The sequence below is a fragment of the Ceratotherium simum genome, chromosome 26 (assembly GCF_057802395.1).
Source record: "Ceratotherium simum simum isolate JZ-2026a chromosome 26, ASM5780239v1, whole genome shotgun sequence".
NCBI classification, from domain to species: Eukaryota; Metazoa; Chordata; class Mammalia; order Perissodactyla; family Rhinocerotidae; genus Ceratotherium; species Ceratotherium simum.
Window position 1 is genome coordinate 10,606,573 of NC_141925.1, and position 27,981 is coordinate 10,634,553.

Sequence of the window (27,981 nt, forward strand, 5' to 3'; positions counted from 1 at the left end):
TATTTGTTAATATCAGTGAAAAGTCTTAAGCAGAGGAGGGACATGATCTAGATTGGGTTTTAGGGGGGCCATTTGGGCATCAACTTGGGGGTGGGGTAGAGGACAAGAGGGGCAGCAGGATGGCAGCAGGGGAGGCTGTTGTGTTTGTCTAGGTGGGAGATGGGGGCGCTCTGAACTAAGGCTTGGGCAGGGATGGAGGAGAGGGGACAGATCTGAGAGAGGCTGAGGCTGTAGATTATACAGGACCAGTGGCACTGGGCGTCTTTATTGGTTTAATGGCATACTAATGGCTGACAGCTATGGAGTACTTTGTGCGCACCTAGCTCTAAGCTAAGCACTTCTTATATGTTAACTTACTTAAATCTCATAAAAGCCCTGTGAAACGTAGACACTGTTATCAACCTCAGTTTATGGATGAAAAGCTAAGGCCCAGATGAGAAAGCAACTTGCCCGAAGTCATGGCTAGGAAGGGGGACGATGAGTTTTAATCCCAGGCTGCCTGGCTCTGGAGTTGGTGCCATAAACACCATGTTTTATGGCCTCTCTGGCAGTGCTCCAACAAGATGGGTGACAGTTGATGGAACCTGTTTAAAAACCCTCACAGCTGCATAGTGCCTCTTGTGTTAGTCTTCTTATTTGACTGCATCTTTCTGCGGAGGGCTGGAACTCAGGGTATTGTTTTTGCGTTTTTTCTCCTGTCATTGCTCATTTGTCTCAAACAACCGCCAGGAAAGTGTTGGCTGCTATTTTATTATTGCCGTTTCTGTGTATTCTGCCTTTGCTCTTTAAGGGCCATTAGCGGAAGGCAGGAAGGAAAAGGTGTTATCTGGGCTGTTAGCAGCTGCTGCTCTATGCAACCTTTCTCCACGGCTGGCCGTGTGTGTTCTCTGAAAGGTCACACGTCAGGAGCAGTGAGGACCAACATTAGGGACTGGCACCCAGCAGCCCCACGGCAGAGCTGTAACACTTACCTAAACATCTGTTTCTCAGAGGCATTTCGTTATTAATTGAGCTGTTGTTAGTTCTGGGTCTTTCTTTTCCTCTATTAAACCGTAATCCCAGCCAAATGTTTTTAAGCATCACTTCTCTCAGGCTCGGCACTCTGAGCACAGAGGGGCTTGTTACAGAGGAGATTAAGGGAGCCTCTTTCAAATGTGAACTTATCACCAAGGTTTCCTTACAAGCCTCTACTTATCTCAGTGGCTCTGCAGACAGAGCCCTCACAGCGCTATCTCGGTGGCACTTGAGGATGGATCTGTCTCAGGGGCTTCCGACGAGCGTGTCGGTTGGTGACTTTACAAAGCAATGTCGAGGAGGGTCAGTCCTGAGATACCAGAGCTCCTGCCTCATCAGGGCGAGCCCAAACAACTCCAGGACCCAGCCCCACACACAGCAGAATCAGAGCAAAAGGTGGACTGGAAGGAAGAAGGACACTGGAAAGACTCGGATAACAGGAGACATGGGGCCATGAGCTCTGGGGTCAGACTCACCCCCTCTTGCAGACTGCTGGCTTTAGGCAATTGCTTCACCATGCTGAGCCTCGGTTTCCTCATCTGTAAAATGGGATAAAGCTCTCCCTCCTAGGCTATGGTGTGTGCTGATGTATAAAGCACCTAGGACGTGCCTGACCCCAGGGATCACGTTGTTCACTGTGGCGGCACGGGGTGGCTACCCGAGCTCTATTATTTCTTAGCTCCTTGTGACAAACCTGCGTGATAGGGGACAGTATTCTCATTTTACAAAGAAGATGCCAGGATCAGAGATGTGAAGTTGTTTACTCAAAGTCACATCGCAGGGAGCAGACAGGACGTGGATTTGACCTCCATGCCCCTTGTTTGTCTGTTCCCCATCCGAGGCATCCCTGCGTAGAGGGCTCCAGATGCCAGACATCCTGAAGTGATCACTCACAGTCCCTGGAATGTGTTCTTGTTGGAATTGTCGTTTAGAAACTGGTTTCCAAAGTGCCTTCACATGAAAGAAAAACCACTCTGAAGGAGGCTCATCCTGGCTGCCAGCAAGCTTCTGGAATCTTCTCTGGGTTTCTCCTCTGGACCCTGAATCTGCTGTCGGGCCTGCCTTCACTGAGGTTCTTGCTTACTCTGGGTGTGTCTTCTCTTACTGCCAGTGTTCCCTCAAGGGGGAGGTTTGCACACTGGTCTGTGACAAGCCAGACTGGGCCTCGGGAGGCTCAGGGCAGTGGGAACAGCCAGAGATGGTGCCTTTTCCCGGGATGTGTCTGCGTGTGTGTGTCTGTCTGTGTGTGTGTGATGGTGCTCCTTGCCATGGGCGATGCTCTCAGTCCTTGGTCACAGGTTCCTCACCTTCCAGGTCCTCTGCTGTTCTACTGGTGTCCTGAGACACCAGCTCAGCACCCTACTGATGGTGTATGCTGAGAGGCAGTAGAGAGTCTAAAACACGGACTCAGAAATTTGAATCCCAGTTCCACTGCTTGCTTCCTGTGTGGCCTTGGGCAAGGTGCTTACCCTTCCTGTGCCTCAGTTTCCTCAGCTCTAGAGTTATGGACAGTACAGCACTTACCTCCCAGGGGAGCTGTAGGATTCCAGTGAGGTGCTTCACTGAGAGAACGTGGAGCAGCCCTGGTGCAGAGCAAGCACTCTGTGAGCCTGACCTCCCCCTCCCTGCTGCCACTGTCACTCCTCACGTGGGAGAGAGCCTCAGTCTACAAAATACTTCCCCATTTCTCTTCTCCTTTGAGAGGCTTGTGGCCCCCAGTGGAGGAGCAGATTGGATTTAAAAGCAGGAGACCTGGTCTGCAGTCCTGACCCTGTTAGGGAATAAGCTGTGTGGCCTTAGAAAGGTCACTAGCCTCTCTGAGCCTGGGCTTCTTCCACCCCCAAATAGACATAGTATTTCTCTTCCTGGGTTATTTCTCTGTCACCCGAAGGGTCAGGTGATGGAAAGAACACATACTTTGGAGCCATAATAACTGGGGTTCAAATCTAAGCTGTCACTCATGAGCTCTGTGACCTGGGACTGTTTGTCCCTCAGTCCCTGAGCCTCACCTTCCTCCTCTGGGAAATGAGCATGGTCAGGCAACTGTGCGAAAGGCCCAGCATGCCAGCGTCAGAGAAAGGGAGGGCAACTCTAATTTTTTGAGGCCTTCCATGACCTGTATCCTGGACTGGGTCTGGACATGCATTATTTCACTTAATGTTCCTAATTTTCTTAGTCTGCAAGCCTGCAGTGACACTCTACAAGGAAACTATGTGCATCTAAAAGAACGACGGATGTTAATAGCATTGGTTCCATCTTATTTTTCTTTTTAACTCTCTTAACAACTTTTATCCCCAAATGGTCTTATTTTGGCTTGCTTTTTTCATCATTATTATTCATCATTGTTTCCAATAATTATTAATGCAAAACACTGCTTCACTATAGCATATGTGTTGTAGGTAGGTGCTTCTCAAACTAACTGCTGTGAAGAGCTAGTTTTTTTTTTTTTTTTAATTTAATTCATTGCAGATTGATACTTTTGTAAAATATTAAAAAAATTTAGAAAAATTATGGAATTCCTGGATTTCATGGCAATATGAAATTGCTTTAAACATTCCTAGATGCTGACTGTCAATTTCTGTTCTTGTCTTGTCTCAGAATGGGAGCAAACAGTGTGCAGCCCAGCCCCCATTCGTGGGCCCACTTTGGGAACACCATTGCAGACTGACTGCTGTGCCGTTAGGGAGAGTAACGACCCCGCCCGTGGCAGTTGCCGCCGTCTGTTGTTGTCCAGCAGGCTGCACTTGGTTTTTCCTTGGCTTGTGCCTTTGTTCACCTCAGTGAGAACTGGGAGCTTGAGAGCTGACAAGTGGAGGTGCTTCCGTAACATGCCTGTTGTACATGAGGTTTTCTGCAACTAGAAAATAGCCCCCCTGCAATTCACACCTAAGTGTGTGAAATGCTCCCCCTTTGTCTCCACCAGTGGTTTCCAAATCTGATCATCACAGTCCTGGGGCCTTTCAAAAGGACTGCTTTAGACTCCCTCCCTCTGTTGAATCAGAATTTCTGGGAGTGAGGCCCAGAAATCTGTATTTCTCAGAAGCCCTCCTAGTGACTGATGATCAGCTCTCTTTGGGAGCCAGTGGTCTGCACTGTGCTCCTTCCCTCTGCTCTGCAGGACAGACTCATCTCCTTCACCCCTGAAGGGCTCGGCTTTCTACAGTGCCCCAAGGTTGAGGGCAAAGAGCACGGACAGTGGGGCACTGCCACTCCTGACTCCGATGCCCTAGGCTCATAGCCTGACCTCTCTGAGCCTCCAGCCTCATCTATAGGAAGGCGTGCCCACCCTGCAGGAGGGTTGTGAGAGTCACATGAGCTGATGGACATAATGCCTGGAAAAGGCCTGGCAGATGGGTGCTGGCAAGGTCTTTGTCTTTACCTAGGCAAGTGCAGTGTCGTCATCATGGAAAGAAGTTCCAGATCTGTCTCCACCGCCAGTGCAAATGGGATGAAAAACCAACTTGTGCATTTTATAAAACTTAAGTAGATTCTGAGGCATCTAAGTGAAGGTTCTTGGAGAGTTTGGGTATAGGACCAAAAGAGCCTCAGTTGCTGTTAAAATTTGAGGGTGTCTTGGTCTAATTAATCAGGAAGTGTCTAATTAGGTAGCTGAGGGAGGGCAAAGCATGATTTACTTGAATGTGATTAGATAGAACATTCTGATATGAAAGGAAATGCCAGAGGGTTTTGTTTTTTGTTTTTTGTTTTTAATTTACAATCCTTTTGTGATTTGGCAGGTAATTATGATAATTCCTGGCATTTTCATAGACTTAAAAGCTTTTTCACAGCCACATTATTTTGGAGATCATCTTCTCTGATTCTCCAGCTGGAAGGGATTGCTCAGTCTCCTGAAGCTCCAAAGGCATCATCTTCCAAAGCCTGACTCAAATGTCACCTCCTTGATGATGCTTTCCCCCATCCCTTATGCCGGAGATACCAAATAGATGTCATCTTGTATGCCAACACACTGATCTGTTGATTGTGGCTGCCTAGGTGTCCTCTTGAGGAAGGAGTGCGGCAGTTGACTAGTAATGTCTGCCAGGGGGCAGGCAGTGGGAGAGAGTAGCAGAACCTATGTTTTACCAGCCCTCTGTGATTGGGCATTCAGGTAGGTTCCAGCCATTTGGAGGTAAACTCCTGCTTTGAGCACCTGTGCAAGTAGAGGGGGCAGGATAACTCCCCGGCAGGGATTTGCCAAGCCACAGGTGAGTGATTTGAAAAGTGTGATAGATGCTGCCAGATGGCCTTGTGACTTAAGAAGTTTAAGTCTTTCTATTGTCTTCTCTCCAGCCCAAAGGTTGAAACCCAAATGGTGACTGATAAGGATTTACACGTTATTAACTCATGAGTTGTGCACCTGCCAAGGCCAACTTAGGAACCGTGTCTTCTACCAGCTGGGTGTTCCCCTTGGGCCTTTCAGAGAATCAAGGCTCCATTCCCAGTCCTCTGGCCCACGCTGGGCTCTGTTTGAAGCTGCATCAGCTGTGGTCACTGTACCTCCACCAGCATTTACTTTTGATTTGTCACTGTCATTCGTGTTGTCAAATGGCACCTCCTCCTTAGCTGCCTTCAGATTAATTTTCAAGGAACTACAGCTGTTGAGAGTAGAAAGAAGCACGGTGGGCTTTTAAAGAGGCCCTGAGCATTGGTGGTGCCAGGATACAGTGAGTGCCTGGCCGTGATTTAGGGTGTGGATCTACATCGGCGGCTGCCTGGCATGTGCCAAGACCAATTAGAGAAGTGACTCCTGAGTGTTATCTCTGGGGGCAGCCTTGCCTGACACTCTGTCTTCCTTCCAAGTCCTCCTCTCTCCTTGAGCTCTAATATAATTTGTCTGACCTCTAGGATGTGAACCCATGGCTTTCCTGCCCCCCAGCACCTCGAACAAAGCTTAGCAGGTAGTTAGCAACTCTGTCGGTGACGTTCCCGCTTTAGGGACAGTGGGTCTCTCTCCACAGCTGTCTGAGCTCCTTGTTATGGCACATGTGGTCCTTTTCCATCTGGCTTCTGGAGGCCTGCCTGTCCTCCTCCTCCTCCTCCTCCATGTCCCTTTTATGTGATCGCCCATCACATAAAACCCGCTCTCGTTCACTGAGCGTTTGCCGTGCCCAGACACAGTGCTCAGCCTGCTAAGCATGGCGGCTCATTTCATCCACACAGTGGCCTGTATGGTTTTTAATCCCCGTCTTGTAGGTGAATGGCCTCAGGCTCATAGAGGTTAAGTGACTTGCACCAGAGCACACTGTTGGTAGGTGATCAAGCCCAGGCCTGTCTTACACCAGAGTCTGAGCCCTTAACCACCTCTCTCTCAACTGCCTCCCTGCCAACCTCTGGGCCTTTGCACCTGCAGTTTCCTCTGCTAGATGTGCCTTTCTCCTCTTTGTCTACAGGGTGACCTCCTAGAGCTTGGCATGTTTATGGAACATAGAAGACGCGTGGGGCTGAGTGACATTAGTGAGACGCCAAGAGGAAGGAGGCAGAAGATGGTGTTAGAGAGAGAGAGGCTGGCACCATATCTTGAAGGCAGTTGGATTTTATCCTTAGGGCAGTGGGAAGCATTGAAGGTTTTAAACAGCAGGTGACAGTGTCAGTTGTTGCTTTGGGAAGATCACTTGGCCTGCTTGGCGGAGGATGGATTGGAGGGCGCCTGTTCTCTATCCTATCCCCTGCGGTTCTCTGTGGCTCTTGAAAATAAGGAATGAAGGTCAGATGAGACCTGTTAGTGCCCCCAGAGCCTGATAGAAATTCCAGTAGGCGGTGGTTGTGCAGCTGCTTTTATTGTTATAACAATGGGAACTATTTGTGATCTCAGATTTCTCTTCTGAGGTTCTCTCTGAGTCTCGAGTTCATTTTTAGTTATACTTGAGTTTGGAACGAGTTATTCGAGGAACAGTAAGCTCAGTGTGATTTATGTAAGATGGAAGCTGTTTATATCAATGGCTGTATATAGGGATCTATAATATAAAAATTCAGAATTTTAGAGCTTAATAACAGTGAACATTGCAGTTTTAATGGCTTCTGGAAATTATTTCATCAAATTTTGCCTCCTCAGTTCCATCAGATTTTCTTTCCAATTCCCTAGTGAAATGAAAGCTTTGTCTGACGTGGTCAAGTCACTCCTCTGGCTGCAGAAGAGAACCAGGGTTTGACAGCTCACGATAAACACCACTTGAAGCTGGGATGTTTTGATGTTTTATGCATTTTTGGAAAATTATTTTAACACTCTGGCTTCCACTGGAAAACAAAATAAAAACAAAACAAAGCAAAAGCCTGTTTTGCTTTGGAAATGACAGTGGCATTTATTTAGAGCTGTGATTTTGTGGGGGCACATTAGCAGGTATTTAGCAGTAATATTGGTAGGGGTGTGTTTCCTGCCTACTGTGTGGTCACTGGATTCTCGGCCCTGCGGGAGCTCACGGACGGTGTGTGTGTTACCATGTGGAGGATCCGCACAGGCATTGTTAGCGATAATGTATTTGTTTGTGAAAGGCCAAAAGAAGATCATCTTAAGCTTTTTTTAATACAAAAGGAATAGGCAACTGGGGAATACTACTTTTTGGGAATTATGAGCAGTCAAGAAAGCTGGTTAAGAGGCCCAGTGACTTATTCTCCCGTTGTTAATCACATGGTTCATGCAGTGTCTTTTGTGCCATTTTCACTTTGCATTTCACATTGGTTTGAAAGAGGTGGGCACCTGAGGGACAGAGGGGGTGCCATGTGAACGGGGATTCACAGCGCAAGTTAATGGAAACATTGGGATTACAATTGGGAGCCTGATAAATGTCGTTGATTGCACTAGTTTCAGGTGAAGAATTTTAATTCTTTTAAAGAGTCTAAGTGGTTATTCTGGCTGATAAAGAGTGCTCATTATTAGGAAACTAAAAAGTAAGGAAAAGTAGAAAGAATGGACTTTGACTAATGTTAATATCTTGGTATATTTCCTTCTCTGTCTTTCACTCTTTATATAATGTATCCCAAAAAAAGGAGGCCTCCTCCTTATTCCTCCTGAGGCATTAAGACTCAGGTTAATGATCCTTTCTTTTCACAAAGCTTCTCCCTACATCCCTTCTTAATTCTGACAGTCCATTTTATATTTCACGTAAAGTACTTACGGAAAATGATCTGATATTATTTATGCATTATGTAGAACATAATAAGTGCCTTGACCATATAGGATATCTTTGTGCTTTTTTGGTAAGTTATAGCTGGAAAGCTCTCTTGTTCATTCTGTACATTAATCGTAGACTACCTCATGGCCACTTCCATTTTTATTTATTTGGGATCAGCCAAGAATATTGAATGGAAGTGGAAAAATTCGAGGGCTCACGGCAGGCCTGAGTGGATTGCCGCTGGGCACTGTGGAGTAGTAGCATTGTGGTATGTAGCCACAATGCTACTACTTAATAAATCCTACTACATAAATAAAATGCTACAAATTCTATCAAAGCCCCCTTTGTGTACTGGTCAAGAGCCGGGGCTCTGGAGTTAGTCCTGCATTAGCTCTGTGACCTTGAGCCAGCCCCTTAAACTCCTGTGACATTGTTTCTCTTTCTGTAAGGCAAGAGAGCTAGTGTCATGAAGATACAAGGAGTGCAGAGAGGCATTTTCCTGGCATAGAGTAAGCAGTGACTGAAGGGTGGTTGTGTTGCTGCAGTTGTGTCTTGTCACCATCAGTGTCACCATCCTTGACAAGGCTCTGGTTCTCTTTTCTTGGTTTTCAGAACCAAGGCCCTGATGAACAGAAATGGTCAGTTATTCTAATTGTACCATTAGAGAAATTATTGATGGGCGTAACTCAGATTAGAAAGAAAACTTTCACTAGAAAATTGTTGATTAATTATGAATAAAAGCCTAAGGTCCAAAAATGACCTGATACAGTCATGTTCTGACCATAAACTGTGGACTGTTGATTCCACAGTGTTAAAATCAAGTCAAAAATGTATTCAACTCATGGGAGGATTTGCATAGCTTGTAGGTGATCAGTGTTATGTCTCTAGGCGGAACAACCTCCCAATGCCTCATTGATAAGTGGTGGGCCCCGAGGAGGTGGGGCACGTCGTTGGGGAGGCTGTGCCCTCTGAGCCTCACTGTGTGGCGCTTGTGTCTTCCAGGTGGCGGAGATGCACGGCGAGCTGATCGAGTTCAATGAGCGCCTGCACAGGGCCCTGGTGGCCAAGGAGGCCCTCGTGTCCCAGATGAGGCAGGAGCTCATCGACCTGCGGGGGCCGGTGAGTGCTCCTGGCCTTGCGCTTCTGCCCACTCTCTCACTCTCTCTGTCCATCCAGCCTCTGCAGCCCACAGCCCCACTGTTTACTTTGTTCCTTGTCAAGGGTATAGACAAGTACAGAGACTGAGAGAGAGCATCCATGTACCCACCATCCAGATTTTATGTACATTAACCTTCACCACATTTGCTTTTCTTTAGGTGGGACGGGGTAGAATAAATAAAATGCTACCAATTCTATCAAAGCCCCCTTTACAACACTTCATGCCCCCCCGAAATCGATACTCTGAAATTGGCATATAGCCTTCCCTCAATATTTTTATACTTTACCTCAGAGATAAATTCCCATGAGCAGTAAACAGTCTTGGTTTTGTGTAACTTTTACCCACATGGTATTACTTGTACATACCTCTTTGCCCTTGTTGCCCTTGTTTTTGTTTGTTTGTTTTTAATTCAATATTATGGTTTGAGGACTATCCTACATAGATCTAATATAGGGTTTTTAAACCATGGCACTTGATATTTTGGGCCATACACAGTCACACATCGCTTAATGATGGGCATACGTTCTGAGAAATGTGTTGTTAGGCAATTTTGTCATTGTGTGAACATCATAGTGTGTACTCACACAAACCTAGATGGTACAGCCTACTACACACTTAGGCTTTATGGGACCACCATCGTATGTGTGATCCGTCGTTGACAGAAAGGTCCTATGGGCCCATGGCTGTAATTCTGTGCATTATAGGATGTTGAGCAGCATCTCTGATGTCTACCCACTAGAGGCCAGTAGCACCCCACCCAGTCGTGACAACCACATGTCTCCAGACGTTGCCACCTGTCCCCTGGGAAGCACAGTCACCCTGGTTGACAGCCCTGATCTAGTTCATTCACTTTCTTGACTCTAGTTGTCTATTGAATGAAATGCTACAATATTTTAAGCTGGTCATGGCCTCATGGACATTTAGTTTGTTTCCAATATTTTGCTATTACAAACCGTGTTGCCATGAACATCTTGTCCTTTGTGCACATTTATAGTAGCTGCTTCTTTATTTTAAAACTTTTTTATGTCAAATATTAAATGACAAAAGCTCGGCAGATTAGTGTAACATATATATATATATAAAAACATATATCTATTGTTAAGTTGAACTGTTACCAATCATTGTCAGTCTTGTTTCAAGTTACCCACACCCGCTTCCCCCTTCTGCACTGTTTTGAATCAAATACTGGGTATTATTTCATCTATAGACATTTCAGTAGATATGTCTAAAGAATAAAATATAATGTCATTGTCACCCCTCCATTACCAATAATTCCTTTATACCATCAAATATCAGTGTTCAAATTTCTTAGTCTCATAATTTTTTATGGTTTTTTTAATAATTTCATTTATTTTTTATAGCAATTTGTTCTTTTTTTTTTTTTTCGTGAGGAAGATCAGCCCTGAGCTAACATCTGCCAATCCTCCTCTTTTTGCCTGAGGAAGACTGGCCCTGGGCTAACCTCCATGCCCGTCTTCCTCCACTTTATATGGGACACCGCCACAGCATGGCTTGACAAGCAGTGCGTCAGTGCGCGCCTGGGATCCGAACCAGCGAACCCCAGCCTGCCGCAGCGGAGCGTGCGCACTTAACCACTTGCGCCACCAGGCCGGCCCCTAGTTTTTTTGAATTGAGATCCATATAAGGTCCATGTGTTGTAATTGGTTATGTCTCTTATGTTTCTTTTTTCTTATTAAAAAACTTGCTTTAAATTCTAGTAAAATATACATAACATAAAACTTACCATTTTCGCCATTTTTAAGTGTACAGTTTTGTGGCATTAAGAATGCATTAAGGTGGTGTGCAACCAGCACCACCATCCATCTCCTGAACTTTTTCATCTTCTCCAACTGAAATTCTGTACCCGTTAAACACTAACTCCCCCCAGCCCTGGAAACCACCGTTCTACTCTCTGTCTCTATGAATTTAACTACTCTCTTATGTTTCTTTTCACATAGAGTCCTACTTCATCTCTCTCTCTTACAATTTATTTATTGAAGACACTGGGTCGTTTGCCTTAATAGAGTTTTTCACCTCCTGAAATTCGCTGATTGCATCTCTGCAGTGCTGTTGGATGTGCTCCTCTGTTCTCTGTGTTTCCTTAAATTGGCATTTGGATCTAGAGGCTTGGATTCAGGTTTAATTTTGCTGATAACATGAGTCTATTGTTTCATGGTATTTTCTATCAGGAGATTTCTAGTGTCTGCTTGTCTCTCTTTTTGTGATATTAGTAGTCATTTATTATCACTTCCTGCATCCATTACACAAATATTTCCTTAAAGTCAACGCCTACGTGTGAAATTGCTGAGTTGTAGGGTGTGGTGTCTTCTTATAAACTCTTTACTGAGTTTTGCCTTATTATAAAGTAAAAGTACCTATTTATGATCCCTCTGTCAGAGTGCAAGAGTTTCTGCCAACACTTTGAGGTGTGAAGTGGTTCTAGCGTGCATTTCTCTGATCACAGGTGAGGTGGACCATCTTTTCGTTTGCCTGTTGCCCATTTTGGTTTCCAATTCTGTGACATGCTTCTTATAGTCTTTGCCCATTTTCTATTGGATTGGGTTTTTCTTACTGATTTGTAGTAGTTCCTAATATATCTTTTTCAGTTATATGTGTTGTAAATATCCTCTCCCAGCCTATGGTTTAATCACTTACTTTTAATAAAAGTAGAAAATTTCCAACATGTAAAGGCAAAGAGAATCATTTAAGGAAACCCCATCCACTCAGCTTTAACAATTATCAGCTCAGGGTCTTTCTTCCCGCGTTCATATTCAATTCAATCCCTTCCCAACTCAGGTTATTTGGCTGCATGTCCAAGCCATCACATTATTTCATTCAGAAATATTTAAATATTTATCACCAAAAGATATTCGCAGTACCATTATCATACCTAAAAAATTGTATTTCTTAAATCATCAAATGTCCAGTCAGTTTTTGATTTTCTCCAGTTATCGCAAATATTTTTTCAATTTATTTGCTCTAATTAGGATCATAATAAAGTACATATGTTACAGTTGGGAATGATAGGTCTCGTATGTTTCTTTTAATCTGTGTATTCTCCCTCCATATTTCTCTTTTTCCCCTTGTGTTTTGTTTATTATTGAAGAAGCTTGGCCCTTTGAGCAGGAGGTTTCCTGCTAGGAATTTTGCTGATTGCAACCCTGTGGTGATGCTCACCATGTTCCTCTGTCCTTTGCCTTTCCCTTGAATTGGTCATGAGCTCTGGAGGCTTGATGAGTTTCAGGATTGCTTTCTTTGACACAACGGCTTCACAGGTGGAAGCACAGGTGTGTACTTCCATCAGGAGGCTTGTGAACGTTGGTCTGGAAAAGCACTGTTGGATGTGCCCGTTCACACCAGACCGCATTTGTTTTTGTGAGGCCAGCGTGTGAATGTAACCTCCCATGTTTGAAGCCCTATAGCGCAGTCCCTGACTGACTTTGTTTCCCTGACTCCTGACAAGTCGAAGACTTTGTACACGTCTTTGTGAATTTCTTTAATTAGAGAGATACAGGGTTCCCTAAGAGGGGAAGCACCTATTCTGCACTACGAACCCTTGGAGGGAGCTTATTTCATCTCCATTTTATAGGTTGACTGAGGCTCAGAGAGGCCCCGAGACTTTCAGTGAGTATGTCTTGGAGCTGGATTCAAACTGAGATCGAATCACAATGTCTGCTTTCTTTCTCCATGCTGCACTAACTCTAGGGAGTTGGGGGGACCAGGTATGGGGGTGGATCCCTTGTGTAACCCACTGCCCGTCTGAGCTAGGTCCCAAGGGTCCCTTTGCAGTGGCCTTCCAGCCACGCCCCACATTAAAGACTTGGGCAGTATCTAGTGCGGCTCCTCCTTTCACCGCGTCTGTAGCCGTGTAGCTGAGAAAGGACAGGGGTTACAGGGATGGAGGAGTCCTGGTGCTGACCTCTGTTTCCCAGTGTGGGCGGGGCTGGTCTGGGGGACAGGCGAGTCTCTCCCCCATCCCTGCCCAGCTCCAAGGGTCCTGGCCGACTCCAAGGCCCACGTTACTGGAGAGGGACCTGATGGCAGGCGAGGACCAAGGAGTGGTCCTATTCCTTAGGATAGGTTCACTTTAAACCCTGTAGGAGTCCGTGTGTGTCTTTTATGCTGAAAGAAAGATAGGTGACTAATGTCACTGCAGATGCATTTTCAGAGAGCAACCTAGTGCATTATTCTCCTTGTGAATGATAGAAACAGTCAACTTACTAGTACAAATCAGTAACTCCTGCTTTTAATAGCTAATGTTTATTGAGTAACTGCTATCTGCCAAAAATTTGACTAAATACTTTTCAAGTATCAGTACTTCATTTAATCCTCACTAACCCTAGCAGTAATAACTGTTAGGATCCCCATTTTGCAGAAGAGGAGACTGAGGCATAGAAATAAAGTAACTCAGCCAGTGTCACATAATGCAAAGTGGCAGATTTGGGTCTGTCTGCCTTGGAAGATTAGATTTTTTTTTTTTTTAAACAATTGAAACTTATAAAATTTTTGGACTCTTAACAAACCTTGTTACACCCATGCTAAACAGTCAGATAGTATAAAAGGTATTCAATGAAAATAAATCTCCCTCCTATCTCTGGCCCCCTGGTTTTCCTGCCGGAGGCAATAACAATTACGAGTCTTGGGTTTGTCTTTCTAGAGATGAGCAATGCCTGAATAAGCCACATGCACACACCTACACATCTTAATAACTAGTAGCCTGCTGTAGTCACTGTTCTGGATATTACTATCCCCCTACTAAATAATATACTTTAGAGATCTTTTTATTGTACTTTACATGTAGATCTGCATCATTCTTTTAAAGAATTGCATTGTGTTCCCTTAATTGGCAATAACATAATTTTTAACCAGGCCCCGATTGATGGATATTGAGTTGTTTCCTTTTTTATTTTTACAACAACGTTGGCATAACATTCTTGTGAAATCCTACATTTAGATTAGAAGGTTGTCTGGCATCTCGTGGGGCTCAGCTTGGCTGGATGAAGACCAGAGATCTTGCCTTGCAAGATTCCAGGGCGTTGGGGAGGACCACTGCCATCGTCCATCCTCCTCCACCTGTTGCCGGGAAACCCCCTCTGAGGGCCCCCACCTGTCAGGAGCTCGCGATTTACCGGGCTGAAACAACGTGTCAGGCACAGGTTGGGTCTTGACCTTCATTCTCTCATTTAATTTTGAAGACAAGCCTGTGAATCAAGTGGGAGTATTATCCTCTTTTATAAATGTGACAACCGAGCTGCAGAAGGGTTTAGGCCCTGTGGACTTCTCGTTATGGTCCACCTTGGTGCTAGGCCTCCAGCCCATCAGCTTCCTTCTGCTCCAGGCCCCTTGCTTCCTCCCTCCACGGGGCCTTTGCTCCTGCTGTTCCCCCTGGCTGGAACGAAGCTCTGGGCCCAGGTAACTCAACGCTGAAGATCGACTCATTGCTTCCTCAGGAAACCTTCCTGATGCCCTGACAAGGTCCGATTTTCCGCGCTGGGTATGCTGCTTATGTGTATCTCTCCCTTCTTCTCTTAATGTAATTTTATGTTTATTTATCACTGATCAGTGTCTGTCTCCCCTGCTTCACGAAGGCAAGTTCTATGTCTCCTTCTTCTGCCTTTGAATCCCAGTGATGCACATAGTAGGTGCTGGATAAATGTGGGTTGGCTCAGTGAGTGAGTGAATGAATGAATGAATGTCACAGGTAGGAAGCGGTGGAGTCCACATTTTCCCTGGGCTCCTGTGACATCAAGCCCATCTTCTCCCCTCCATGTCGCACTCCCTTTTGCTTCAAGTCTGAGTGCCCTTCAGGGCAGTGACATCTGTTCACACAGAGGTAGCTCTGATTGCCTGGGGATCCTTTCCTGTGGGCAGTTGTAGTGGCCAGAAGGGAGGAAGAGAGTAAAGCGGTCATTAAGGGCTGAAGGCTGTTGGTGAGAAATGGGCATTTGGGAAGTGGCCCCAAGGGGACACCTGGACCCTGCCGTTAGTGCCTCGGGCCCGCTCTGGTCGTCTCCCCAGAGTCAGACAGCCCGGGACAAAAGGAAGGAGGCAGTTTCAAGCTCAGTTTCAGTTCTGGAGCCTTCTCTTCCTTTTCATGGTGAGAGGCATCTGTTGTGGGACTCCGCCTCCTCTCACCTCCCTTCCACTTGGCCTGGCTCTCTGCCGACGCTGGATTCGACTTTCTCCCAGACCACAGAGGGCAGCACCATGTCTGCTGTATTTGGAAACCCCAGTCTCTCTTCTGTCGAGTGGGAAGTAACATGGCAGCAGCCTCACTGGGTGTTTGATGAGAGAGTGCCAGCGAAACAGCTCAGTGGAGGGCACGCAGTAAGGGCCCCAGCGTTTCCGTCTCTGAATCCCCAGTGCCTCGCGTCACGCCTGGCGCACAGTAGGTGCTTGCTAAATGTTTGCTCAGGGAGAATTTCATTTTCAGAGAGCAGACGGTGACTGCATGGACCAAATGATAAATGAAAGATAGGCACAGGGACACAGTTTCCTCTGGTATTTTTTTGTAATATTAGAGACTCTTAAGCTAAGTCACTTATTTTAAGGAGAAGGAGTTTGGGGGATTAAGGATTGAATTTTTTCCTTTTCTTTTTTGAATGTAAGTATTTTTAGGACTCTTTCCTCATTATTTTTCCCCCTCTGGTATAAGATGTGAATGAATGCCGGAGTTTTTTACCTTTTTAGCAGGATTTGATTGCAGCCCTCAAATTCTCTGGGAGAACAGCTCCTATTTTGAATAATAAATGGAGACAGGAAAATAGAACCTTATAAGACTGTGGGTTGTAGAGGTCAATTAAAGTCTCAGCTCAGGGAAAGCTGAAGGCAAAGCATCTCATTAAATGCCCGTTCCCACAGGGGAAGCAAACTTGGCATCGCTTTATATAATTGAAGTTGGATTCCTCTCTTTTTTTAAATTTTTATTTATTTATTTTTTTCCCCCAAAGCCCCAGTAGATAGTTGTATGTCATAGCTGCACATCCTTCTAGTTGCTGTATGTGGGACGCGGCCTCAGCATGGCCGGAGAAGCGGTGCGTCGGTGCGCACCCGGGATCCGAACCCGGGCCGCCAGTAGTGGAGTGCGCGCACTTAACCGCTAAGCCACGTTGCCGGCCCTGGATTCCTCTTTTTTTCTGCCCCTTTGGTGGGTCTCTGTTTCTCTGTCCCAAGTACCGTTCAAGTGGCTCACCTCTACCTAAGCAGAAAAGATGGCCCGGTGTGGAATGACGTGCGGTCTGTGGAATCGCTGCCCTCCCGTCACTACTCCCAGCTGTCCTCTCGCTTGTCTGTTTGGTGAGGGGACCCCTCTTTGTTAGCCTTTTGCTGTGTGTTGGTGTTAGCATGCATTTTTATCCTCTCGCTCTCAGAACAACCCTGTATAATTTATTAGGTCCATTTTTCAGCTGAGCAAACTGAGGTGCAGAGAGGTTTCATGACTCACCCCAAGACAGGCAGCTTTGTGGTCCTACCTGAATGCAAATCCAGGGCTATCTTGTTCTTGAACTCCTTGCTGCTTTCTTTTTTTTCTTTTAAGTAAAATTTAATGTCTGTTATGCTCGAGGCACAGTGCTCTCTCTGGTTTTACAGATTCAGATCCCTCCATGGTGAAGTGGCACACCTTCTTACTCCCCGCCTGCAAAATGAATCTCTCCTTCCTTGTCTCCCCACCTCACTTTGTACGTCAAGGCTTTTTTTTTTTTTTTTTTTTTTTTAGCATACTGATCACTTTGATATTAGAAGGGCTTTTTGGAAACTTGAAATCTGGAGAAGGCAGAGTTTCCCAAAAGCAGAGTAGTGATTCAGAGGATGTACATCCTTGGTGCCTATAAAACAGGGGGGGTGCTGTGAAGGACTAAGCTTCAAAAATGTTAGATTACAGGACGTTCAATATGCTTCTTTGCTGAGGCACTTCCCACGAGGGTGCCTTGTGGCTCTCCAAAGCGGGTAGACAGAGCATGCGCTACATGCCTTATTTCCCCAAGGAGCATCTTTTCTAAGATGTGTTCCAAGGATTGCATCTGGGAAAGTTAGGGCCAAGTTTCATATCAAGTTACTTACCCATGTACCAGCAGGCGAGGAGATCACGGAAGCCTGGTTGTGTCATGAGCCTGCCCTGGCGTGGAATCCACAGGGCCTGGAGGAGAGGAGGAGACATCGTATAGCCATGGGGTGCAGTGGGCCTGCCCCCATGTGAACGGCAGGCCAGGCGTTCAGTCCAGGTCCCACTGGCCCACCACATACTCCCCAGCGGGCCAGGGTCTCGGTCGTCTAGATAGCGTTGTGTTCCCAGGTGTCTGGGCCTCTCCTTCACATTGCTTCTCAAAGAGCAGGCCTTCTGCTTCTCTCTCGGGTTTTCTGTTCTCTCTCTCGCTCTGTTTCTCGCTCTCTCTTCTTTTGTCTCTGTCTGCTTCCCTCTCATTGTTCCTTTCTCTGTCTGCCTCTCTCTCCCTGCTTCTCTTTGTGTCTGACTCTCTCTGCTCCCTTCTTTCTTGGTCTGCCTCTGTTTGTCTGTATCTCGGTCTGTCTCTCACTTCCTGTGTGCGTGTTGGTCTCCGTCTGCCTCTCTGTCTGACTGTCTCGCCCCACGCCTGAATCTCTTTCTCTGTGGCTGTCTCCCTCGCTGTCTCTCCCGTCCCCCACCCCTTCCCACTGTCTCTAGTTTCATAAACACTTACATTGCTCTATGGCGTGATGATAATTGCTCTTCATTGCAATTGTCTTGAAAAACTGCAAATCCTTTCCTTTTCCTCCTCATCGTCCAAGGCTTTTGTGTTTTGCACGATGTCCCTATGAAGTGGGTTACATTAGATCAACTTCCACGAAAGCCTTTGCAGACCCTCCCCTCTTGCCTGCTCCCCTCCCCAGCTCTGGGCTGGTCCTTAATCTGTTTCTGTGGTACTTTGTGCCCCAGCATTCGTCACTCTGTATTATCACTTTGTGTTGAATTTTCTATTTTTCCTGTGGACTGAGAACTTCCCTGAGACACAGACTGTGTTCATGTCCCTCTTCTCAGAGGCTGGCGCACATAGTCAGTCTTGGAGCATAAGATGTATAAGTCTGACCACGCACCTGTAGTATCTGGGGTAACACTCTGTTAACCACAAGATTCGATTATCCAGAAAGGTGCCTTCCTGGATCCCACTGGATAACAGAGACTTACTGTTAATCCTCGCTGTAAACTGCTTGGTGTTTCTATGGGACGCCTTCCCTCCACTGTTGAAATGACTGAGCTAGTGGGAGAGAAAGACAAGTAATTTAAAATTCAGGGGTGAGATAGATGGAAAAAACTCATCCCAAGTTTTGTAATAAGGTTTACTTTGAAATAAAATGCTTCCCGGGACTTTCTCGGTATCTTTAAAACCTTCAGAGGGAGTGATCTCATTTGAGGGCTGATGCTATTTAAGTACAGAAGCTTAATAAGAAATATATTTTTCAGCTGTGTGGCACTTGCCGACTATCTAACGATCAAGTACCAAATTGTCTGCGGTCCCACAGCAGCTCTAAACATTGCATTCCAAATTATAAGAGGCTTTTTAATTCGGCAGTTGGACATCCGTGTTTTAATCGTCTGCCGTCTTGAAGGAGATTATTTTTAAAAGTGCCAGTTGAGAGGCTACTAAAAATACGTCTCACATAGAGGCTTAGCTCAGAAATATTAGTTTTTGACACAAAATCATCTGGAAAGATGCTTGCAGAACCCACTTTAAACCTCTCAGTGCCAGAGACTAAAAGCCCCTCTTTGAGCCCAGCCATCTTTTTCTGTTGATGGGCAGATAACCCCAAGTGATCACATGCTCCTTGATGTTAATGCCGAAATCACAGGTCTGCATTAACGCATGTTTAACTTTGCCCTTGGTTTCTGCCTGGCTTGCTCATCACCGTGGGTAGTGGGGTTCTACCAGGGAGCCCTGAGGGGCTACAGTTTAGGGTTTGGGTGGGCAGAGCCTGGCTACCCAAGGCTTATGAGTATGGACTTTAAAAGTACATTTCCATTAAGATTAGAGTTTTGTGTCTGTTGGCAAATGCAGCATGTGCAAGCTTCGCCCCAAAGCTGGTCCCATATTGATGCAAATAGGAAGCATTGGCAAGGTACAAAATAATCAAGATTTATACACTTTGTGCTACAAAATGACTTCAGCTGTGAGTTGAGGGAGGCATTTTCTGCACTGGCTTCTGCTGCCTGTTGGTTGCTCGTGTTTTGTGTGGCTGTCTTATACAGAGTGTGGGGCACACTGCGGGGATATGGGAGACGTAGAAGGCATGGCCTCTGCCCTTGATGAGGTCAAAGACCAGAATATGTTTTGTGTGTCTTGCATCTCTCTGGTTTGATTACATTGTGACTTGGAGACAGAGGTCCAGACAAGGTAACTCTGAGACCTTTCCTGCCACTGATTCAGAAGAAATGTAAGCCAGGATTACAGGGCAACTTCTGATCCCCATTTTACCCGTTCTCTCTCCTCCAGCGTGGGATTGTGAATGCTTAGTTTGAGTTTTCTGCTTGCAGCCCCACCAGCAGGAGAAATGACAGGTAGCGACAGCCAAGATGCTCTTGGGGCTCATGGGCCGTGTGCTTCCCTTTTTTTTTTTCCCAATTATTTTATTGAGGTCATAATGGTTTATAACATTGTATAATTTCAGGTGTATGTTATTATTTCAGTTTCTGTATAGACTGCATCGTGCTCACCACTAATAGTCTAATTTTTGTCTGTCACCATATATATGTGCCCCTTTCCCCCTTTTGCCCATTCCCCCAACCCCCTTCTCCTCTGGTAACTACTAATCTGTTCTCTTTATCTGTGTGTTTATCTTCCACATATGAGTGAAATCATGCGGTGTTTGTCTTTGGCTTATTTCGCTTAACGTAGTACCCTCAAAGTCCATCCATTTTGTTGCAAATGGGACGATTTTGTCTTTATTATGGCTAAGTGGTATTCCATTGTATATATGTACCACATCTTCTTTATCCATTTATCCATCGATGGGCACTTGGGTTGCTTCCACATCTTAGCTATTGTAAATAATGCTGCAGTGAACATAGGGATGCATAAATCTCTTTGAATTATTGATTTCAAGTTCTTTGGATAAATACCCAGTAGTGGGATAGCTGGATCTTATGGTATTTCTATTTTTAATTTTTTGAGAAATCTCCATACTGTTTTCCATAGTGACTGTACCAGTTTGCATTCCCACCAGCAGTGTGTGAGGGTTCCCTTTTCTCCACAGCCTCACCAACATTTGTTATTTTTTGTCCTGGTAATTGTAGCCGTTCTGACAGGTGTAAGGTGATATCTCATTGTAGTTTTGATTTGCGTTTCCCTAATGATTAGTGATGTTGAACATCTTTTCACGTGCCTGTTGGCCATCTATATATCTTCTTTGGAAAAATGTTCATATCCTCTGCCCATTTTTTGATTGGGTTGTTTGTTTTTTTGTTGTTGAGTTGTCTGAATTCTTTATGTATTTTGGAAATGAACCCCTTGTCCGATATATGACTTGCAAATATTTTCCCCCAGTTGGTGGGTTGTCTTTTTGTTTTGTTTATAGTTTCATTTGCCTTGCAGAAGCTCTTAGTCTGATATAGTCCCATTTGTTTATTTTTTCTTTTGTTTCCCATGCCTGAGTAGACGTGGTATTCAAAAAGATGCTGCTAAGACCGATGTCAAAGAGTGTAATGCTTATATTTTCTTCTAGGAGTTTTATGGTTTCAGGTCTTGCCTTCAAGTCTTTAATCTATTTTGAGTTAATTTTTGTGTATAATGTAAGATAATGGTCTACTTTCATTCTTTTGCATGTGGCTGTCCAGTTTTCCCAGCACCATTTATTGAAGAGACTTTCCTTTCTCCATTGTATGTTCTTGGCTCCTTTGTCAAAGATTAGCTGCCCACAGATGTGTGGTTTTATTTCTAGGCTTCCAATTCTGTTCCATTGATCTGTGTGTCTGTTTTTGTACCAGTACCATGCTGTTTTGATTACTATAGCTTTGTAGTATATTTTGAAGTCAGGGATTGTGATGCCTCCAGCTTTGTTCTTTTTTCTCAGGATTGCTTTAGCTATTTGGGGTCTTTTGTTGTTCCATGTAAGTTTTAGGATTCTTTTTCCTATTTCTATGAAGAATGTCTGTGGGATTCTGACTGAGATTGCATTGAATCTGTAGATTGCTTTAGGTAATATGGACATTTTAGTTATGTTTATTCTTCCAATCCATGAGCATGGAATATTTTTCCATTTCATTATGTCATCTTTGATTTCTTTCCATAATGTCTTACAATTTTCAGTGTATAGGTCTTTCACCTCCTTGGTTAAATTTATCCCTAGATATTTTGTTATTTTGTTGCGTTTGTAAATGGGATTGTATTCTTGAGTTCTCTTTCTGCTAGTTCATTATTAGTGTATAGAAATGCAACTGGTTTTTGTAAGTTCATTTTGTACCCTGCAACTTTGTTCTAGTTGTTTATTATTTCTAATAGTTTTCTGATGGATTCTTCAGGGTTTTCTATATATAGGATCATGTCGTTCACAGTGAGAGTTTCGTGTCTTCCTTTCCCATTTGGATACCTTTTATTTCTTTTTTTTGCCTAATTGCTCAGGCCAAAACCTCCAGTACTAGGTTGAATAAGAGTGGTGAGAGTGGGCACCCTTGTCTTGTTCCTGTTCTCAGAGGGATGGCTTTCAGCTTTTCACTGTTGAGTATGATGTTGGCTGTGGGTTTGTCATATGTGGCCTTTATTATATTGAGGTACTTTCCTTCTATACACCTTGTATTGAGAGTTTTTTATCATAGGTGGATGTTGGATCTTGTCAAATGCTTTCTGTGCATCTGTTGAGATGATCATGTGATTTTTATTCCTCATTTTGTTAACATGGTGTATCACATTGATTGATTTGCGGATGTCGAACCATCCTTGCATCCCTGATAAAGCAATTGAAATAGTAATCAAAAGCCTCCCAAAAAATAAAAGTCCAGGACCAGATGGCTTCTTTGGAGAATTCTACCAAACATTCAAAGAAGATTTAATACCTATCCTTCTCAAACTATTCCAAAAAATTGAAGAAGACAGAATTCTTCCTAACTCATTCTATGAGGCCACTATCACTCTGATACCAAAACCAGACAAGGACAAGACAAAAAAGGAAAATTACAGGCCAATATCATTGATGAACATAGATGCAAAAATCCTCAACAAAATATTGGCAAACTGAATACAGCAATACATTAAAAGGATCATACACCATGATCAAGTGCTTCCCTTTTATTTACCACCAAGTTCTTCCTGAAATGAGATTGCCCTTCCTTCTTTTGTTTTCATCTGACCCAGGTGCTCAGATTTTGACAAATCCAAATCCCGAGCGCATGACACACACTCATTATTGGTGCAAGCAAGGCCTGCTCTTACTTATGTAATAAGTTAGCTCTGATCTCACTCTTTGCCTTCTACAGAAGGGGAAGTGGGTCTCAGACTCTACTCCCATCTCCCCCCACAGGTAGCAACTTCAAGACCCTGGATTGCTTTGCTCCTGCTGACCATTGTGTATTTTATTGGCATGTGGGTCTCTCAGTATAATGTCATTAGCATGGAAAAGTCGTTCCTATATAGGCTGGACTGGGCTAGGACCTCCGTCCCATGTGGTCAGACTGCAGCACTGTCTTTGACTCATTTCATTTTTGTCATCCTCAAAATGTAGACTCTGCCAGCCTCTTCCATTCAGTCTCAGTCATGCCTTGTAAATCTTACTGACCAAGACATATCCATTAAATCCTAATTTAATTTATTCTATTTCTGCTAAATTAACACACACAGTATTTCCAAGGATACATAATAACCACATGATTATACTTGTACAAACCCTCTAACTAAATGTATTATATGCACTTATTCCTTAATTTAATAAATTTCTTTCTCTCTGATAGAGTTCCCTTCTGATTAGTCCTACCTTCCTCATCAATTGCATGTGACTTTCTATATTTTTTTAGATTTCTTCCTATTTTTTATAATCTTTTTTAAAAAATAAAGGCCCATCTCTGCTTCGTCCTCTCCTGGCTCATCATTAACTTAGGGCTGCTGAGTTGGGGAGTGAGCAGTTTTAATTAAGTGGCATCTGGGCATCAAAGGGATCTTATAGTTTGTTCTGGAAGCTTTCCCCATTTCCTTGAATGTATGTAATCTTCCGGTAAAAATAAGTGCTGTCTTTGCTGGATGTTTCATGGAGGCTGAGTCCCTGGTCAACTGGTTTGTGGGATCCAGAGCACATTGTGCCTAGACTATGTTGCTGTCTCTTTTCTGCGAGACCAGCACTTACGTGATTGGATGGGAACAGATGCATCTTGGTAAAGGGATCCCTGATTAAGTGTCAAAAAGCCAAACCATTGGCTCCCTTGATCTGTGCTTTTGGAAATGACCTCTTCTTGAGGGACAGGCGCCATCTTGGAATTGCGCACGGGTCCCTGAGCCTTCTTTCCCCTGGAGTCTGTTCCTGTTTCTGACGAAATATTGTTTTCCCAGATACTCAAAAAGTAAGGGCCTTGTCTATACCAAAGTGGGTGACCGTGGTTTGAGATGTTGCCAGCTGGGCATTTGAGATCTGACTTGGCCGAGGCTTTTGATCAAGTCAGAAAACCTTCAGGTCCCCTGATATTTTTATTTCTTTTCTGGGAAAGTGGCTTTCTTTTCTTTTTGCTGTCCCGGTGTATCATTGCGTTTCCCAGCACAAGTGTGTGTGCTTCTAGTGGGAATCACCTCCCTCCCCTGGGCTCACAGCCCACTGTTACTCTTAGTGGCTCGATACAGTGCAGGTGTTTTTAGCTTTGTTTGAAGAGGACTCTGGCAGGTGCTGAAGCAGGACGTAACTCTGGCCTTCTTCCGCCATCTTGCTGTTGGTCCTTGGGTCGTGGAGTCCTCTCTTACCCTTTGCTCTTGCTCTTCCTTCTGCCTACAGAGCCTGGTTTCTCTCCTTTTGTCTTTCAGAAGACATGCTTCAAACTGTTTCCCTAAATTACATAAATAATAATATAAGCATATATTTTTGAAAGAAATTAAATAACTTACGACTGTATAGAGTAGAAAATACAAATTCCCTCTCCCAGAGACCCCTACCATGGAGGGTTTGGTATGTATCCTTCCAGACCTTCTCTATGCATTTGCAGAAGACATACGCAAGGAATATATACATACACTTACCTCTTTTTAACATAAATGGGGTCATTTATACTATTCATCCGGTTGAGACTTTGCTTTCTCCATTCATGAGTATGTATTGGCTTCTCCTTCCCTCCCACTCTTCCAAATCTTCCCTTATCCTTCCAAATCCAGCTCATTCTTTGAGAAAGTCCTTAGTGGCCCTGCCAATGCTGAGTTCTATTTGTAACTTCCTCTGAATTTTTGTAATCCTTGTTCCCCTCTGGACCACTCATTTGTCTACTTTTCTTATGTTAACCTTAGTTTATTTATTCATTAATTCATTCTGTTTATCTTGCCCATCCCGCAGGTAATTTTTTCTGTCGCCGGACAGAAGTTTGTTGTCCGGTGGAGGACACACAAAAACATGTTAACACATAATTGCAATGGAGTATGATGAGAGTCTGGCAGATAGTAAGCTCGTGATACATATTTGTTGAGTGAATGAGTTAATGAACAAGTAAGAGAGAGAATTATGTAGAATCAGGTGTAAAGGTGGCAGAATGGTGGGTTAATTAACTGCTGGGATTGTCATGGAAGGCTTCAAAGAGGGAATTGTTTTTTTTTCCAGTTCTATTGAGAAATTATTGACATACATCATTGTATAAGTTTAAAGCGTACAGTATGATGGTTTGATTTACATATATTATGAAGTGATGACCGACTATCTATCATCTCATCTAGATACAGTAAAAAGAAAAGAAAGAAGAAAAAAAATTTTTCTCCTTGTGATGACAACTCTTGGGATTTACTCTCTTAACAGTTTCCCTATATATCTTCCAGCAGTGCTAACTATAGTTATCATGTTGCCTATTACATCCCCAGTACTTATTTATCTTATAGCTGGAAGTTTGTATCTTTTGACCACCTTCCTCCAGTTTCCCCTCCCGCCCCCCCCCCACCCCCAACTTCTGATAACCACAAGTCTGATCTCTTTTTCCATGAGTTTGGTGGTTTTTTTGTTTTGTTTTTGTTTTTTTAGATTACACACATAAGTGAGATCATTTTGTCTCTCTCTGCCTGACTTATTTGACTTAGCATAATGCCTTCAAGGTCCATCTATCTTGTCACAAATGGCAGGATTTCCTCAGTTTTATAGCTGAATAATATTCCATTGTATGTATCTACACCACAACTTCTTTATCCATTCATCCACTGATGGACACTTAGGTTGTTTCTATGTCTTGGGTATTATAGATGATGCTGCTGTGAACATGGGGGTGCATATATCTTTTTGAGTTAGTGTTTTCGTTTCCTTTGGATATATTCCCGGAAGTGGAATTGCTAGATAGGAAATGTTTGACTTGGGTTTTGAAGCATGAGTAGAAGTTGCTCAGGAAGATCGGCCTGTTAGGCAGGGGGAATGGTGGTATAAATCAACATGGTTTGTTCACGGATGTTATCATCCATTGGTTTCATGGGTGTATCTTTTGGTTTCTCCATAAGATAATGAAGTCCTTAAAATGAGGAGTGGCATTTACACTCCTGCCTACAATAGCAGGTAACATTTATTGAGCACTTATTATATACCAGATCCTTTCCCAAGTGTTTTGCATGTAGTAGCAAGCCAATGATGGAGGTACTCCTGTGTCCATTTTAGAGATGAGGAAAGTAAGGCACAAGTAAGATAGACAACGTCTCCAAGTCCTCATGACTAGTAAGTGTGAAGCTGGAAAGTCTTACTTTTTCAGAGTCCTCCTGCCCCCATCTTTAAATTGGACTAGTGGTGCCCACCAGAGTGAGTGGTATGAGGTTGGAATTAAATGAGATGATGCCTCTAACTCCTCCAAAGTAGGGGTCAAATATCACCTACCATAACCCTGAATAGAATGGCACCCCCGCCTCTGCTTTATTTTTCTTCATAGCACTTATCACTCCTTGGCATAGAGTTGTTTCTTTGCTGTCTCTCCTTTCATCCATTTTATACTTGGCTGTGTCCCCAGTACCTGGTAGAGAGTATTAAATATTTGTTGAATGAGTGAATGAGTATTAGTTCCCACTTCTCACCATAGCATCCCGGCTGTGGACACCCAGAAAATACTTGGTGAATTGGACTGACACTAAACATTCTATACCAGTTCTACACACCAACAAGAGACTGTGAATTTATTTGTCATAAGATGATCAACATTGCTGTTTCCATTTTTTATTTGCTGTCGTGTATAAGGAGCTAGCATGTCTCCTGCCCCTGATTTTCCTGATGTCTTAATGTAAATGGTTTCCAATTTGGGTATGAAATTATCCATCAGTCACAGAGAGAACTTGTACTTTTGGCCATGGCTGTTGGAATAAGCCAGAGCTTATCTGGAGAAGCTATCAGTGAAAGAGTAAAGGCTGGCTGGAGAAGACTTGCCCCCTCTGCCCTGGGCCCCCCATCTGTAGTATCGCTTCTCCCCCTGGACAGTGGTCTGAATCTTGTCCATCCTTCGAGATCCAGTGTGGATGACACCTCGTTTATTTATTCACTGAATGCATATTAGCTTCCTGTGTGCCAGGTGTTGGCCTGGGCATTGGCGATGCAGACAACAGGCCTTGGAGTGTACCCTGGACCTTCACAGTCTGCATTGTGGTGGAGGAGACGCTCACGTGTACTGAGCTATCATGATGGAATCCAGGCCCTCGTCAGAGCCTGTAACCTACAAGTATCTGTTGCTTAGCATCTCTGTCTTGTGAGAGATCACACCATGGAGGATTGTCCACGGAGATGCCTCTGCCCAGTCCTCGGATCCGTGTTTCCTGAGGTGTGAGGCATGTAGCCCTGCTGATAGGCAGGGTGATTTCAGGTGGTCCAAGAGTCAGGTGCCAGTAACATGGACCCTGCGAGGGAGGGCAAGTTGTCTTCTTCTCGGTTCTCCTGCAGTGCTGGTGCTGTCTCAGGTCAGTGCTAGTGTGTCTGTAACGCTTCTCAGACTCCCTGACAAAGTGAGGGTGGTCTCAGGGGCAGGGTGCTGGTCAGCCACAGTATCTAGACATCTGGATGCCAGGGCTCGACCCCAGATCAGGGAAGGAGCATCTCTGCAGTGGGGTCGGGAGAGCCTGAGTCCTCAGGTGGTTCTAGCACAGCTGGGTCAAGAACCATGGACACTTAGAATTTAATAAAGTTTTGCTTTCATTGGATTCAGTTGGCTTTCTGTATATAGCAGGTGAAATTGGTTTTCTATTTGCTAGATTGATTTCCCTTTTAAATACATTGTATAAGTGAAAGTTGTTATTACAGAAGACTCACAGGTTTCTGTCTCGTTCACGCTACATGCCCTTCATGGGCAGGCTGGGCCACTGCTCCATCTTGTCGTCATCCTCACACCCAGACCCAGCCTGTGGTCTAGGGACAGGAGAGCCCACACACTCTCAAAGCTTCCACCCAGGTGTGACATGTCACTTCTCTTATTTCATTGGCTAAGCAAGCCCCGTGGACACGTCTCACTGCAGGTGAGTGGGAAGTGCAGGCTTACCAGGCCCCTGGGAAGAGCAGTGTTCTTTGTGGGTGGCCCTGATGACTTGCAGAGGTGGCACCTTACTTGCT

General features: G+C 44.4%; 1 protein-coding gene across 3 annotated transcripts in view; it reads left to right on the forward strand.

The window, feature by feature from the left end:
- Positions 1 to 27,981, forward strand: part of SNX29 (sorting nexin 29) — a 519,309-nt gene that overhangs the window by 304,575 nt on the left and 186,753 nt on the right. For all 3 annotated transcript variants that reach the window (XM_087416977.1, XM_004438061.3, XM_087416978.1), the window contains one exon: positions 9,126 to 9,242. In XM_087416977.1, coding sequence (XP_087273103.1) covers positions 9,126 to 9,242 — 117 coding nt within the window. The remainder of the gene's footprint in view (positions 1 to 9,125; positions 9,243 to 27,981) is intronic.